This window comes from Drosophila persimilis, unplaced genomic scaffold, assembly GCF_003286085.1.
Source record: "Drosophila persimilis strain 14011-0111.01,24,50 unplaced genomic scaffold, DperRS2 tig00000000-arrow-pilon, whole genome shotgun sequence".
NCBI lineage: Eukaryota > Metazoa > Arthropoda > Insecta > Diptera > Drosophilidae > Drosophila > Drosophila persimilis.
This window is the reverse complement of record NW_020825288.1, coordinates 26065467-26080854: the sequence shown is the minus strand read 5'-3', so window position 1 is coordinate 26080854 and position 15388 is coordinate 26065467. Positions and strand designations below refer to the sequence as shown.

Genomic DNA, 15388 nt, shown 5'->3' with positions numbered 1-15388 from the left:
TATAGATTTTGCTGAACTAGGGATATATTGTTTATTGTACGTTTTATCCATTAGGTAGCTGAATCACAAGTGTTCAGCTGCGAAGAGAGACAAATTCACATGATATTTTACCTGCTCTCGCACGGCCGGTCAGAAACAGGTAGTTGCGGCTCTGGCTGAGAGCGTCGAGCGACTTCGACAGACTCAGGCAGCGGCCTCAGATCTCTATTCATTTCATTCCTCAGTGAGACACGGTCGCGTGCACAAGTTCCAAGCGGTCGAAGATCCGAAGACTCAAGAGATCCGATCTAAGCCAAGCCAAGAAGGCCAACGAATCAGCAGACATTGGGCCACAGCAGCTCATTAGCATTCAACGGCTGAAAAGATCTATAAATACGCATAGTGAATGCAAAACGGAAACCTGAAAATCAGAATCCCATGACGCCATATTTGTTTTTTGACTTGATTGAGCGCCCGACTCCACTGTGTAAGTGAGTCTCAATCGCAATCTCGAGTGTCTCGTCGCTAGTGAGTGTGTGTTGAGGGTACGCGAGTGTGTGACTGAAGCTTGGGACGCAGCAGACGACGGAGGAGCTGGGCTAGCCATCGAAACTAGTGAATTATTCCAAGTGACACAAAGGCATTACGAATTCTTTGAGCCAAATTTCGGGATCGAGAATAAAATTGAAAATTGAAAAGTCTAGCCGAGCCCAGGGCTGGCCTGTGTGTGTGGCTCTGTCTACACCGCTATGGACGAGTGTGCGTGTGCCCCCGCGTGTGTTGGTGTTTCCCCGATATTGTGTGTCAGTGTCCGTGCTTGTGTGCCCGTGTGGCTGTGTCTGTGAGTGCCCAAGAAATACCCGCTTACATCAGCGAAAAGTTAAGAACGAACACACACACACACACACACAGTCTTGGCTAACACACAGAGCAAAACCAGAAAATCCACATTGTTCGGGTTCGGGTTCGGTCTCCGTCGCCGTCGCCGTCGCCGCGCCTCCGTCACTGCCCCTGCCCCTGCCTGCTACCAGCAGCAAGCAACTCGAAGCTCCACTACGTAGCGATCGAAACGTAAGCCATCCATTCGGTTGTTGGGGCCCTTTGTTCTGGGCACAAGGAATTTTCGAAATCTTCCAAATCTTCTTCTGAGAATGGGAGACTCCACGCCCATTTGCCGTTGCCGCGTGCTCTATTTGGGTAGCGCAGTGCCGCGCCAGAGCAAGGACGGGCTCCAGGGCATTCAGGAGCCGCTGCGCAGTCTCTACCCCTCGGAGGGGGCCGTGGGCGCCAAGGGCATCGACAGCTGGCTGAGCGTCTGGTCGAACGGCATTCTGCTGGAGAACGTGGACGAGAACCTCAAGCAGATCACGCGCTTCTTCCCAATCGAGTCCCTCCACTACTGCGCAGCCGTGCGACAGGTGCTCATTCCGGAGCGCGGTAACGCTCATCCGGAGCCGAAGTTCCTGCCACTGGATTCGCCCTTCGCCCGCATGCCACGGGCCCAGCATCCGCCCATCTTCGCGGCAATCCTGCGCCGCACCACCGGAATCAAGGTGCTCGAGTGCCACGTGTTCATCTGCAAAAGGGAGGCTGCGGCCAACGCTCTAGTCAGGTGCTGCTTCCACGCCTATGCCGATAACTCGTACGCCCGCCAGCTGGAGACGGGCAGCACGACGGGTGGAGGTAGCAGCAGCGTCTACGGCACACTAAAGAGTGCCGCCGGCAGCAAATCCAACGGCGACCTGGCCAGCGTCGGACTGGCCAATGGAAGCGGACATGGCAGCCATCATCTGGCCCTCGCCGCCCAGGGCGGCTGGAGGTCCCGAGCCGGCAGCACAACGACGCTAAACAGCCTGGGGCGCGCATCCAACGGTCATGGCCCGAACGGCATGAACGGCGGCAGCACTGGCAGTGCCGCGGAGGGCTACACGTCCGTCAAGAACTGTGAGTATCTACATACATCGCATATTATGTATCTGTGCAACAAGTTTGTTGCAAAAGTCTTTTGTCAAGTCCGCTTGCGTCATTCGCATACAGTTACGCGGGGCTGGCCTGGTACAGTTACCCGCTGATGACGCGCCAGCTAATTATGTATTGGCCTGAGTCGACGGCCTGGCCTCTACACATCCCACCTTCAGGGTGATCTCGGTGCTGGTGCAGCAATCGACAGGCTGGTCAACACAGCCAACGCCATCGCAGAGATGAGCCTCACCTTGAATGTTGTTGGTACTAGCGGTAACACGTACTGGTAGTCACCAGAAACGTGTCTCATGGGCACTCGGACACACCTTTCACGCTGTTGGAAAATAGAAATTGTTGGACAGTGATGGTAGTACTTGGGTGCAGTCCAGGCATTCCGTATCGACGTTCGGTTGCTGGAGAGCCGGATCGGACATTCGTCTCCGGCAAGAGCCATCCCAGAGACGAAAACAGAAACAGAGGCTGCGACTGAGACTGAGACTGAACCTGGCCGCGATGGATGGTGAAACGATGACGCGAACGACAATAGCTCTGGTGACGTCTTCAAAGTCTGCCAACAGAGAGAAACACTTATCCGCTGTTTTGCTGCGTTCCAAACACTTTCCACTCATTTAAATTTCAACGATGGCGACCAGACGGACAGACAGACAGACTGGCGGACGGACAGGCCAAGCCGGGATGAGACAGGTAAAAACTCACCGGTTTACGACTCAGTTGTTTCTCTGTCGCCCCAGCTATGGCAAAGTTATGATAATTACCATGTAAATTGCTGAAACTGAGGAAAGCAGCCCTGCCTCGTGTCTGTTTCCTATCACATCTCTGACTGCCGCGAATGCAAACAAGCATGATCGCGATCTCTAGCTTGGCATTCGAATTAGCCGAATTTCGCTTTCGACTTTGACTTGGCTAGTACCAAATCCCACTCCCTAGTCACTAATTCCCATGTATACATTATACATGCCCGTCAAAGCGGCAGTGTGTTTGCATATAGAAAGCTGAAAATATGAAAAACATTATCGGTCTGCCTTAAGTCAATCCACCAGATAACCAGAAAACAAAGTATTTTCGTTTTCATTGAAGAGTAAATTAATCCATTCACTTAATAATGAATTAATGACGAAAATAAGTAATGCCATTATCCCCTGTGCTCTATGAGTGCCGGGGATAAAAAGGTAGTTGCTTCGAGTCGAGGAAAGTACGCGTGCATTTATATATACTTTAAGAGCCATTAGCTAAACTGGATTTTGTTTAATTGGCGGAAGTACATATACTCAAAACGCACATTTCCCTCTTTTCATTGTAATTAGAGTATTTATAACATTGCTTAAATCCGAATCGACCATCGTTAGCTCTGCCAGCTTACGCATTCGAATCGATATACTCGTATATCGATGTCTACTCGTACGACCAGTCCGCAGAGTGAGGGAAGCGATTATGGGCGTGACTTCACACACATGCTAATTCCCCGGACTTTCGCATCTTCATCAGAACCGAATCAAGTGACTTGCAGCAAGCGGTCCGCTAATTAATGAAAGCCCATTCCTCCGCTGGAATTTTATTACACCAAGACGTTTGTTTGCTTTGTTTGGTTCTCACAGCCTCTTGGCCACTCTCTGCCACTCTTGGCCAGTTTCTGTTGCCACGGGGAAGGGGACACCGACACCTCCGGCCTTTCTTCGCCATGGACGTGGACGTGGACGTGGATGCGGCCCCCTCGAGAACGTGGACGCGACATGATGTATTGCCGGTGCGGCAAGTTGAGTTTTTGGTTGTTGGGAACTGTGGTCGCGTGCAGATTAGCGGTCGCCGACAGAGGTGCCGCCAACGCAGCTGCGGAGGAGCAGCGGAGAATGGAATTGCGATGGTTGGCAGGGGCATGGCATGGCGCATGGGGCAGTGGCACATGCATATGCGCTCAGCGAGTTTACGTAAATCAAGATGAGCTCGTGAGAAAATTTTCGGCTAATGCTCCCTTTTTCTTATGAGTAGCTCCTATTTGGGAGCCATTCGCTGCGAGCGGTGGGAAGGTAGCGGCAGCCAAACCAATGTATATATATGTATGTATACTGGAAGTCGCGAGGGGTCGACAAAACACGTCAATGTGTGAGTTTCTGAGTGAAACTTTAGCCGAGAAATAATCAAATCTACCGTGGAGCACGCTCATCTTCATCTCCGTCTACGACAATCCTACGAGTAAGACTACATATATGCAGCGGCGTGTGTGTTAGTGTGCGATTTTCTATTCATTAACATTTTTAATTTGCCGCTGGCTGTCGCTGTCGAGATCTTTGAGACTGGAACGAGGTCGGTTCTCTTCGGGTCGGATCAGATCGGATTGAGGTGGGAATGTCAGGTAATTGCGTTTTGCTTTCATTAGAGCGACACTCACAGTGGATCGTGTTAATTAGCCAGACCAATTCCAATGGCTTTCAATGGCAAGAAAGCGTGCTGAGTGCATTCGGAGAGTGTGTATCGCAACTTCCCCTGCTTCCCCAATCAGATGCAATCTGGCAAGCCCATTCTCAATCATTTCATTTCATTTGACGAAAGACCCGTGGTCACATATGGCTGGCAGTACAGCAAGTCAGCAAATACGAGTATCAACCAGAAAACAAGTTTGCTGCTGCTTGCCACAAGTCAGGCTCCAGTTCGACAGTCCAATCTGTAGACCTAGAAAACATTTCAGAGGCTCGTATCATCTGCCAAAACTTGGTCGTTCGTGTTTTTTGTGCTTTTTTTGGGAAATTAGAGCAGTTTTTCCTTTCCTGGGTGGCGCTGATGGGATTCCTCCCACGGATTCTTGTATGAACTGCACTTCCGTTTTCCAGAAAGACCACTGTGGCAGAATGTGCAAGAAACCGTTCATTAGGTTTGAAAGTGTCGCTGTCTTCATCGTCTTGGGAATGCCTGACCACTTGACCATGACAAGAGTATTGTGCTCGTACATTTTTGAATGCAACCTGCCGCTGTAGCTGCCACTGCCGCAGCCTCTGTTGCTAGTCAAGTTTTAGACTCCAGTTCCAGCCAGAGACCGGCTTCCGCTCGCGATGCAATATTTCTGCGCGGCTATTACGATCAGCGTCTGCATCCATCTGGCAAACGATCTCTGCGCTGGTTGCTGCCACTGCTACTGTTGCATTATTATTATGCAAAGTGGCTAGAAAAAGAGACGGGGATGGGGAAGGGGATGGAGAAAATGGTTGTACATAGAGCCAGAGGGAGCGGGGCAGCAAAAAAAAGACGGGACACATTAACCGAAATCCAGTTGCAGTTGAATGACTCGGTTGCATGCAACAGCCGGCCCGCTTGGCCACTTTGCAACATTGTCTTGCGGGTAGTTGTATTTTTTCCGAGGTGACTTTGATCGTAACTCGATTATAAAAATCTGACTACGCGATCCTTCAGATTTACCTGTAATCTCGGCACACTCACGGCTCCTTCTCCATCCGTACATATCGTAGTTCATGTGAATGTTTGATCATGTTTGACCCACTTGCAGTTGCCATCTGAAGTCGTGGTTTCTCTCGGAAGCTCTCTCCCTCTCTTCCTCTCCATCTGTGAAGGCATTGTCGTTGACAATTGAGGTACGAGTCCGTACGATATCTATACAAGTTTATGAACTAGTATGTACATATGTATGTACAATGTGCAGGTGTGTGTATATACATATGCCGAATAAGTAGCTCATGCACGCCACTTTGCATAATTATTTTAATTTGGATGAAATGGCTTGCACTTACAGCCGCTCTTTTTAATGCGATCATAAGAAAAGTTGGCGGAAGATACCTCGTCTCGAAAGTGACCTCTCACGGCATAAGCACGAGATACATTCGAGTTATTCAAACGAAAGTACTCGTATTCATTCATTCAGTCATTCAGGCATTCAGGCGTTCAGGGATAGACTGTATTCCGATGTTCCGTTTTCATTTTATTGTTTTCGAGGTACTCCTCGCACTGCAGATACAATACTGATATCCACCAGAGTGCGGTGCTGTTAGTCATTCGTCTGGCATTCCACGCTGGCATGTTCGGCCTAGATTTCGCTCTGCAGCTGCGACTTTGGGTTCGAGCCCACGATCTCCAAAGGCAATAATGGAAAATGGTAGGAGAACTCGGCTTGCTCGCCGCTGCCGCTGCCGCTGCACCACCGAAAGGCGAAGCGGCTGCTGCTGTTGCCACTCCTCTTCCGCCCGAGTGGCTGGAATTTGAGTGGCTCGGCTAAATGCCAGCCAGTGTGTTTTGGCGAACTTTGGATACGTGATATTTCGACTTTATTTCAAGTTGCCTTTTCCATCCATCGGCGGCTGCTTCTCTGGCAGGCACCGAATCTGCCTTGCCTCAGCTCGAGTGCACCTTCCCCTCCCCCTTTCCCAGCGCAGTGCAACGTGGAAATACGATTTTCACGCACGCATGCCCACAGGCCGCTCTCCCCTGTCTCCATGTGCTGTGGACGTAAGTGAGAGTCTCAATTTTACTTTTAGCTGCAGCTACTTCTACCGCCATCGATTATGACATAAGTCCGACTGGGGGATAGGCACTAGCAAGGTTGTTGAAACATTTTCGCGTAATGGCCCCGAACAAAACAGGAGCGCGCGAAATGGGAAATGATTAAAGATCGACTCCCCGGACTCCACGGGCTGTAAAAGTAATTAACTTTTCGCAGTCTTACTTAGATATATAAGTATCGGCGCTTCCTTCGAATCGGAGCCAATGCAGCAAGCGGGAATTGGAAATCCGCCGGACTTCCGCAGCCACTTACGCAGATTACATTCCCTGCGCGTAAGAGCAACAGAGTAATGGTTCCACATATGTTGCCTCGTACAGCTCCGCAGCTGGGGGTCAATATACCTCCGGCCGAGTGGATTTCTTAGGGCGTATGAGGATGAGGCAATCAAGCCACTGAGTAGAATACGAGTAGCCAACGAAAAGCCAGAAAAGCGGAAAGCACACAGCAGAGAAACAGAAAAACGGTGGACGCAAACAAAATTATGGCATGGCTTGTACTTGTACAAAGGCAGCCACGGAAGAGACGAAATACGCTCGCAAGGTGACTCGTCGGTTTGTCGTTTGCCGAACAGAGTGGGTCTCTGGGAGTGGGTCTGGACTGGAGCTGGCACTGGCACTGGCACTGAATGGCAGTGTCCGAATTGTGCTGGGAAGCGGGGGGCTTGGGGTGTACGACAGACAGCTGCAGGTGTAGCCACGTTCAAGTTATTAAATTACCGTTATTTATTACAAAACCGTTGCCGCCGTGGCCCAAATGCGATGCAGAACCGCGACAACTGCGGCCTCTGTGTACGTACATACATACGAGTATATACATATATATGTAAGTAAATGTGTCTGTTTCTGTGTGAGTGTACCGCAGTACCCGAGCGGCCAAGAAATACCACAGTTGAATCGAATCGAACCGAACCGAGCACGGGCGGCGATCGCAGTCGACCAGTCGGCAATTTGAATGCTTCTGCCGCTGCGGCGCTCTATGGTATGGTCTTGGCCTGTTTCCGTCCACTTGGATTAGACGCGCTCAGCTAATTTCCAGTATTTTGGCTGATTTGTATTCCAATGCTTTGCACAGAGGTCCAACACTCCACCCCACCCCACCCCAACCTCTTCTCTGGGTTTGGCTAATGAATCAGCAATTTGCCTTGAGCGGCAGCTCGAAAGGCGACAAGTGCCCCGTGCCCCGTGCCCAAGGTCTCGCGCCCTTGTTGAATCCCTCAACGAATATCAATGGCCAAGTATCGGCCATGAAGGTCGAGAGAAGTCTTACAAAGCTCATTTTCATTAGCACTTTGCCTGACAGAGGCATAAGTTTACTGAAGCTTCACGTCGATCACAAGCTGTGACATTAGCAATCACTTAGGACTTATGTATATCAGAAAATAATCTTTAATTTTAAGATAGTCAAATCAATAAGTCGTTAAAAATAAAGGTATAAATTACAACCCGGGCTTTGGGTAATAACTTTAACAAAATAACTTTATTTGGCTGACCGTTCCGTGCTCTTCTAGACCTTTATTAAAGCAACGCATTTGGTATTCTTGCAGTTTACGGGAGCAGCGCTGACCTGAACGTGACCGGGGACGACGGCGATGCTTCGCTGTACAACGGGGATGAGAACCACAAGGTGTGGAGTGGGTCCCAGGATCAGCTGGACAGCATCGGGGTGCCCGTTGAGAGTCCGTACGAGATGTTCACAGGAAACACCTCCACCCTGGGCAGGCCGCTGCGGGCCCGCCAGATTAGTGCCCCCATCGATGTACCTCCGCCCCCCGTCAAGGAGGAGCGCAAGCAGAAGCGCGACAAGAAGTCGTCCAAGTCCAGCGGGAGCCAAAGCCTGTCGGGCACCCTCATCAGACCGAAGCCCATGCACCCTGCCGCCATGCATCGCTCTGGCCTTCAGAGCTCTGCCGGTCCCGGCAGCGTCATCTACGGGCCCGTCTCCGGACACGGACACGGACTCGGGCCGCACTCTGCCCGCTATCACACCATCAGTCATCGGGGTTTCCCCCCCGGTCCACCGCCACCCAGTCACCTGGCCCACCATCCGCCGCAGCTTACGCATCAACACCATATGATGCACCATGCGGCACACCAACACATGGGCGGCATGCCACCCCTTCAAATCCCTGTCATGCTGCCCCAGCAGTACGCAACACTGCAACCATCGCGCTCGACCAGCAAAAAGAAGAAGAAGGACAAGAAGAACGGTGGAGGCGGAGTTCCCGTGGGGATGCCCATAGTGCCCCCCATATATGCCTACCACCAGCAGCAGGCCATGGGTGGCGTCCCGCCCCCGCAGATGTCGCAGTCGATGATTGGGGAGCCGCGTCCGCTGGGAATGTCCAGTCGAAAAATGGCGGCGTCGATGGGCAACGGGCTGGATGACTCTGGCAACTCGGGTGCCGAGTCCCCGTCGCCAGGAGGCACAGGAATTTACAAGGTAAGTCAGCCTCTAAGGCCGTCCTTCGTGGGCTCTCATCAGAGGGCAACGTGGCGGTTACCCACTCCTCGATGGGTCTCTTACATGCTGTGATTCAAGTAAGTCTTTCGTTGCAGCGCAAGGGGCACCTGAACGAGCGGGCCTTTAGCTATTCCATCCGCCAGGAGCACCGCAGTCGCAGCCACGGATCGCTGGCCAGCCTGCAGTTCAACCCACCGGACATGAAAAAGGAGCGCGAGATCGCGCAGATGGTGGCGGGCCTGGATCTGAACGATGGCGAGCGACAGATGGGACCGAGCACTCTGCAACGCAAACAGGCCGCTATGACGATGACGAACGGCGGAGGACAACATCCGCATCCCCACGCGCACCCCCCACATCCACATCAACATCCGCATCCACATCCGCATCCGCATGCCATATACGGGCCCCTGGGTCCCTCCAGTAGCTTCGGCAAGCCACGAAGATAGGAGTTGGGCGGATCTGTTGCAATACGAGTACGAGTACGAGTACTTCTGGATCGCACTAGGCCGAAGTGCATAGGATTAAACAACGTTTAGCGATGCTGGTCAAATTAGAAAGGGAACCAATCGAAGCTGCGGGCTGACCTCGACCTCGGTCCCCCTCTACAGCAAACACAAGAAGCGGTCAGGTCATCATACGGCAGACATACGAGTAGAGACAGGAGGCAACGGACCAGCGAGGGCGAGGTCCTGAGAATTCCAACATTGAATCCAATTTAATCAATGAATATGTGTGCCTTATTAGGTTTATACTATAAGTAAATCCGTTAGCGGATGTATCCATGAATACATGAAACAGCGTACTTTGTACTTTAACCATCATAATACATAGTGTAGAATAATATAACACCACTGCTTGCCCACTGCAAGCTCCGGCCGAACGAACTAATGAACAGATAACTTCCGACTGGCGTCAAAGGCGATCGATCACAAATGTACAATATTCTATCGAGTGGAGAGTAACTCCCGCATTTCGTTCTGTTCACTTTAGTATCGTAAAATAGGGTCAGGAAATAGAAGAACAGAACTATCCATATACACACATATATTCGTATACATTTCAATATGTACAATAAATATAATAAATTGTTAACGGAAGCACGAAGAACAATAGAGATCTTTCCTCCTGGTGGCGATCATCTTGTGGCTAAGCTGGCTCTGTCCTGTCACACCCAACAGTCCATTGGGATGCGGGAATGCAACGTCGCTCAACTTGGATTGATTGGCACCGAGCTTCGAGGCTGAAGCGGAGCCGGAGGCGGCTCGAAGCTGGAAGCAATCATGGCACATGGACTGGCCTCCCACAGCAAACGAAGAGTGCTGTCCCGACTTGGGCTTGGGGTTGGGCCTAGACACTGTCAGTCTCTCGCCCCAGCCAAAGTTGTACAACCATCATGCATATGCCTTCTGCATGCAAATGCGGCACAGCGCTCGATTTGCATACGAATGCGGTGCGACTTGGAAATGATTATTTTGTGGAATGTTGCCAGTGGACAGGTACGCAGCCGTCGAATAGAAGCGCATAGAATCGGCCCAGCATAAAAACGCCACAATTCAACCATATCCGTGGAAACAGAGACGCTCCATCCGAGGGGTCCCAAGGAGTTTTGACAGTTTTGAGATTGTCGCGTGATTTTCATTTTTACTACAATGAGGACAGATGAAATATGTGAATAAGAGATGAGAGATGGCAGATGGGAGAATTCAGCTCAGGCTGTCCAGCCCACGCTTTCACTTCCAGTTTCACTGTCGACCCCGAGGCTGGGCGCAGTAACCAAGACAAAGTGCTCAGGTGCAAAGCGGTCCGACGTTTTCATAATGCGAATTGGGAGGGGAGGGAGCAAAAGATTGGTTTATATCGGGCACAGTTGAAGCCTGTGATCCTCCCCAATGGTCAGCAGGTGTACTCGTAATATGAATTTCAGAAGACAATTACATAAATCAAAATCTACAGATCGAGTGCCCGTCCAAGGGAGCTTCTGTGTCTGTCTGCTGCTCTATCTTTGGTGGTGTCTGTCTCTGTGCAATTTATGGGTCTGGTCTGTCCCCGTGCACGCATTGCGCAATACCCGAACACATGAATCTCGAACCAAGAAACGCGTATGCCATATACCGCTCAGGGCGGGCTCGTCTGAGTGTGATACCCTGGACGCGCCTGGTCTCTCTGTATGTCAGCGGCACACAGGCTTTATGGAAATTCCACCTTTTATGAAACGAGAAAATGCAGCATTCCGTTTCCAGTTTTACTGGTAGCCAAAGACAACATGGCTAACTGGCCAGGCAGGCAAATTGCCAAACGCGGGCCGCTAACATTTCCCACCAAAGTCCAGTCCCGTCCCATGTCCAACACCCCGAATAAGCTTCAAGGAAATAAAGGATGCTGCGAAACTTGGCCACTGACGTGCAATATTAGGAGTGAAGCCCTTCATTCTTCGCACAATTAAACTGGTAATCGGTCTCAGTTGATCTGTACTCGATTTGAGGGTAAATCGAAATGGCCTCATATTTTACACAAGGAAAGAGTTTTGAGATATGCACACTGGGCGTATCTCACATATACGGTCTAGTGCAGTCTACAGCACAGTCAAGAAAAAGCAAAAACCATTTTACTCCTATTCTTCGAAGAGGAGCTGGAGAACACCTGCAACTCTACGAGTACGAATGTGTCCAAAAAATGGACCCATTGCAAATACATTGAGTACGTCCCAAAAGCCGTTTGTAAGTTTGAGAGGGTCTTGTGGATTTCGTCTCTCGCTTCTGGTGCTTTTCGAGCTCTCCGCTTGTTGGGCTTTTGCAGACTCAGATCCAACCAACTCTTCGCCTTTCAGCCCCTGAGACTGGTTGTCGACCATTGCCAACTTACTCGTACTCGAATCGATCTGTGTTTGTGTGAGTACGTGTGTGTTGTGTGTGTGTGTGTGTGTAGTGGAATGGAATGGAGTGGAAGCCGAAGTCGCCTAGACTGCAGCAAGCACTGGGCTTGGGTTTGGATTGCGGTTTGTTTATTGATCAACCCGTAGATACTTTTCTGTATAGCTGTTAATTTGGTCTTTTGTGTAGACCTGTGTTGGTGTTTCTCTCTATGTGTAGAGACGAACTGTTCGATTGAATCTGTGGAATGCGGACAATCCGGTCGCCGAGTGGAATTCTTTACACAGTCACATAGCGAAACTGTTCGGAGTGGCCGATAAGAAGGGGGGACGGAGACCAGCACTTGACACTCCAGTCTTGACCAACGGAGACTGGATTAGCTCGGACTGGGTGGCTTACATTCAATCGCACCTCTTCTTAATGGAATCAAACCTTCATGTCATGATATTTCTGCTCGAAAACACGACTCCGCATTTTGGTTAAAAGTCATGACATAGCGACATGATTTACGAAAATTAAATCTTTTGGGCATTTTACATATTTGTTAATAAATTTAAAATTTTCTTGTAGACATTAAGCTAGATAGATCTAATTTGAACTTTTTCGGTCTGGTATATACTGAATATATGTACTAAATACGCACATTTGAAGCAATATATTGATCTAGTTATTTGCTCGTATTGTACTTAGTCTTGGGCATATTGGACGAAACATCAATTTTTCTTCTATACTGGACTAATTTTAGAAACTGTGGAAAAGAGTTCTGGTTAATAGTTTTAGATGAATTCATTTAGTATAAGGCTCAACGAGATGTATGTCCATTCCGATTATAACATAATAAAATATATAATTAAATTTTTATTGGAGAAGGATTACATTCTAAATTGTAGCGCTGGGATGTAGCATGAAACAAATTAAATTTAATTAATTATCCTGCTTTCAAAATTCTGGGTTACGGGTTATCAGGCCCATTAGCCCATATTATAAGAACATATTAACAACAACAAAAATGTATACCTACTCATACTATATGCATACATATGTGAGATGCTTGTAGGTCGCTCGTTAATATACACCGAGACCAGCACCAACTGATAGCGATGTGCATCTTTATTATCATTTCTAAAGCAATTTATATACTTGTGAATGAATGCCTATGTAGGTACGATTGAAGCAAATTGATTGTCATTTCCATTCGGAGACTTTGAATGGAGCGCGACTCGAATTTTCTTATTTTAAATCTATGTAGTTTTATATTTAGCCAAATTCCAGCACCTTAAAATGGATGGAGATTCTAGCTTAGCCGAGCGCCAACATCCACGGTCAGATTTTCATTCAACCTAATTTTAGTTTCGCCAAAGAGCAAAAACAGCAGCAAGCGAGATTTCTTTTCCGAAACGTGGCCAGTGCTGCATAACGTAACTCGTGCGTTACCCTAAAAGTATGCACCACACTTGTGCCCTCGTGCTAGTCTCATGAATGGCCGCTAGGTGCGTCACTCTCCAATTTCCGGCTGTTATTTCTTAAGTTTTCCTTTATTCCTATCTATGCCTATAACTATGTGTGTATGTATGTTTCTGTCTCTAACTCTGGTCTGTTCGACCCTTTTTACCACCATTTCTCAGAGACTATTAGAGCAAATCGAAAGATCCCTGGAATACACAATTTGAAAGATACGGTAGAAATGACTACCAGCGTTTCGACTGGGAGGTTCCTCTCCAACTATTGACTCAAGTTAGATTGTTTGAGATTGATTAGTTGAGATTATTTGCCAAGTTATTCTCTTGACTGTGCAGTCATGGTATTGACTATTTTTCGTCTCTAAGCCCTGGAAAATCTAGCTATTGAAAGATTTGCGTTGCCTGCTCCAACTTGTAGTTGCAGGCCCGTCCCAGTTGGAAAAGCTGCGTCAGACTCTCAAAGAGATTGACAGCAAAAAGACTACAGTTCTTTAAGAGGATGAGGCACCTGAGGCAAGGCAGCCATTTGGGGATCACAGACTGCAATCAATCCATTGTACACCTTGGAGTGGTCTCCCGTGAGGCAAGTGCTGCAGATGGAGGCTTCTAGAGAGAAGAGCGAAATACCCAAGTAACATAGAATCTGACACAAACAGCTCGAACGAAACTATCATCGGCAACTGAGCTTTCTCTTATGTCTGGGGTCACTTTGTTTATGTTTTAATGTTTTTATTAGCACAATTTTGTTATCGCCCGCATTATCATTTCCCATAAGGTATACAAGTCCATAAACACACATTTTTTTATGTAAATGTGGGCGTGGGCACATTCTAATTGAAGCAAAATGTTCGAATACGGGTAATATTATCAGATGTGCAATATGTTCCCATTTGGTGTGAATACAATTGAATTACAGAGCCAGCAACAGCAGATATGTTACTTTTCAATCCGGTTTGAAGAAGTCTCTAATTCCGCATACAAATTTGAAAGGGGAAATTCATCCTTTATTATAATAATTCGAAACATGCTGCAGACCCCATTGTCAGCGTTTACTTTTATATCTTAATGTATCATAACATAACTAACGTCTGAACGGGCTCCAATAAAATCTTAAAAGGGAGGAAGGAACCCTTAAAAGGGTCAGGATATCCGAAGCAGAAGATGCACGATTGGAAAATTCTGTTGCATCTAGATAGTTGGATAGCTTCCATATAAATCTATTCGGCACTAATATTAAAACTTCAAAAAAAAAATGTTTGCATAAATGTAGATCCTGGTCTGCACGTTTTTCACTTCGTCAAATTAACTTCTTCCTTCAGAACAGCAGCACGCGGTGCTTGAGGGTTGATTTAATCAATCACGTCAATCACATGTCAGCCCTCACAAGGCTAATTCGATTGAGCTGTACTTATATTGTGGGCTGTACCTTTGCGGCCAGCATGGCTGCGCAATAATAACAACAGGAAGGGGCGCTTCCCAGATAACAGATTTTCTATAAAAAGAAGATGTTTCTGGAGCAGTGAACCAGTCTTGTAAGGGCGAAGCCGAGAATGGGACACCGCGGAATGGGATGCGCGCATTTTGCCACCTTGGCGATGCCCCTCTGGGCCTTAACATTTTATCTGCTGGTGGTGCTGCCAGTACCGTCCCAGACAGCCAGCGTGGAGGTCGGAAAGGAGGAACGGCGACTGCAAGACCTCGATCCCAAGATGGGATCAGAGGCGGGAAATACGGACGGACTCTCGTTGGCACGCTTCGGCAGCAGACGCCACCAGAGATCCACTGGGTTCGGGCACAGAGTTCCAATAATCTCCCGGCCTGTAATACCCATCGAACTGGACTTGCTGATGGACAACGAGGACGATCGGACGATGTCAAAACGCTTCGACGACTATGGTCATATGCGGTTCGGAAAGCGGGGCGGCGACGACCAGTTTGATGATTACGGTCACATGCGCTTTGGTCGGTAAACGCAACTACAACTTTTGGCTTTTGTAAATACTATCTTAAATAATTATATGCCCATTACTATTACTTATGCTACTACATTAACTATAGTAAATACAATATACGAGTAATAAATATGCGCATTCCCAAAATGGACTCACTCACCTACAGTTTCAGTTTAT

The 15388-nt window shown here is 48.5% G+C and overlaps 2 protein-coding genes across 2 annotated transcripts; both read left to right on the top strand.

Moving 5' to 3' along the window:
- Positions 1-221: 221 nt before the first annotated feature.
- LOC6594685 lies at positions 222-10021 on the top strand. The gene is made up of 3 exons (XM_026994650.1): positions 222-1923; positions 8010-8905; positions 9022-10021. Exons 1-3 carry the CDS (start codon positions 1131-1133, stop codon positions 9373-9375), a joined length of 2043 nt encoding a protein of 680 aa, XP_026850451.1. The 5' UTR covers positions 222-1130; the 3' UTR covers positions 9376-10021.
- Positions 10022-14801: 4780 nt separating this feature from the next.
- Positions 14802-15362, top strand: LOC6594684 (drosulfakinins). Its single transcript, XM_002019283.2, has one exon. It carries the CDS (start codon positions 14810-14812, stop codon positions 15227-15229), a length of 420 nt encoding a protein of 139 aa, XP_002019319.1. The 5' UTR covers positions 14802-14809; the 3' UTR covers positions 15230-15362.
- The last annotated feature ends 26 nt before the right edge of the window (positions 15363-15388 follow it).

Coding starts and splice junctions, on each gene's coding strand:
- LOC6594685 (XM_026994650.1), top strand. CDS start 1,131: ATGGGAGACTCCACGCCCATTTGCCGTTGCCGCGTGCTCTATTTGGGT. Junction 1,924..8,009: donor CTACACGTCCGTCAAGAACT/GTGAGTATCTAC, acceptor GTATTCTTGCAG/TTTACGGGAGCAGCGCTGAC. Junction 8,906..9,021: donor GAGGCACAGGAATTTACAAG/GTAAGTCAGCCT, acceptor CTTTCGTTGCAG/CGCAAGGGGCACCTGAACGA.
- LOC6594684 (XM_002019283.2), top strand. CDS start 14,810: ATGGGACACCGCGGAATGGGATGCGCGCATTTTGCCACCTTGGCGATG.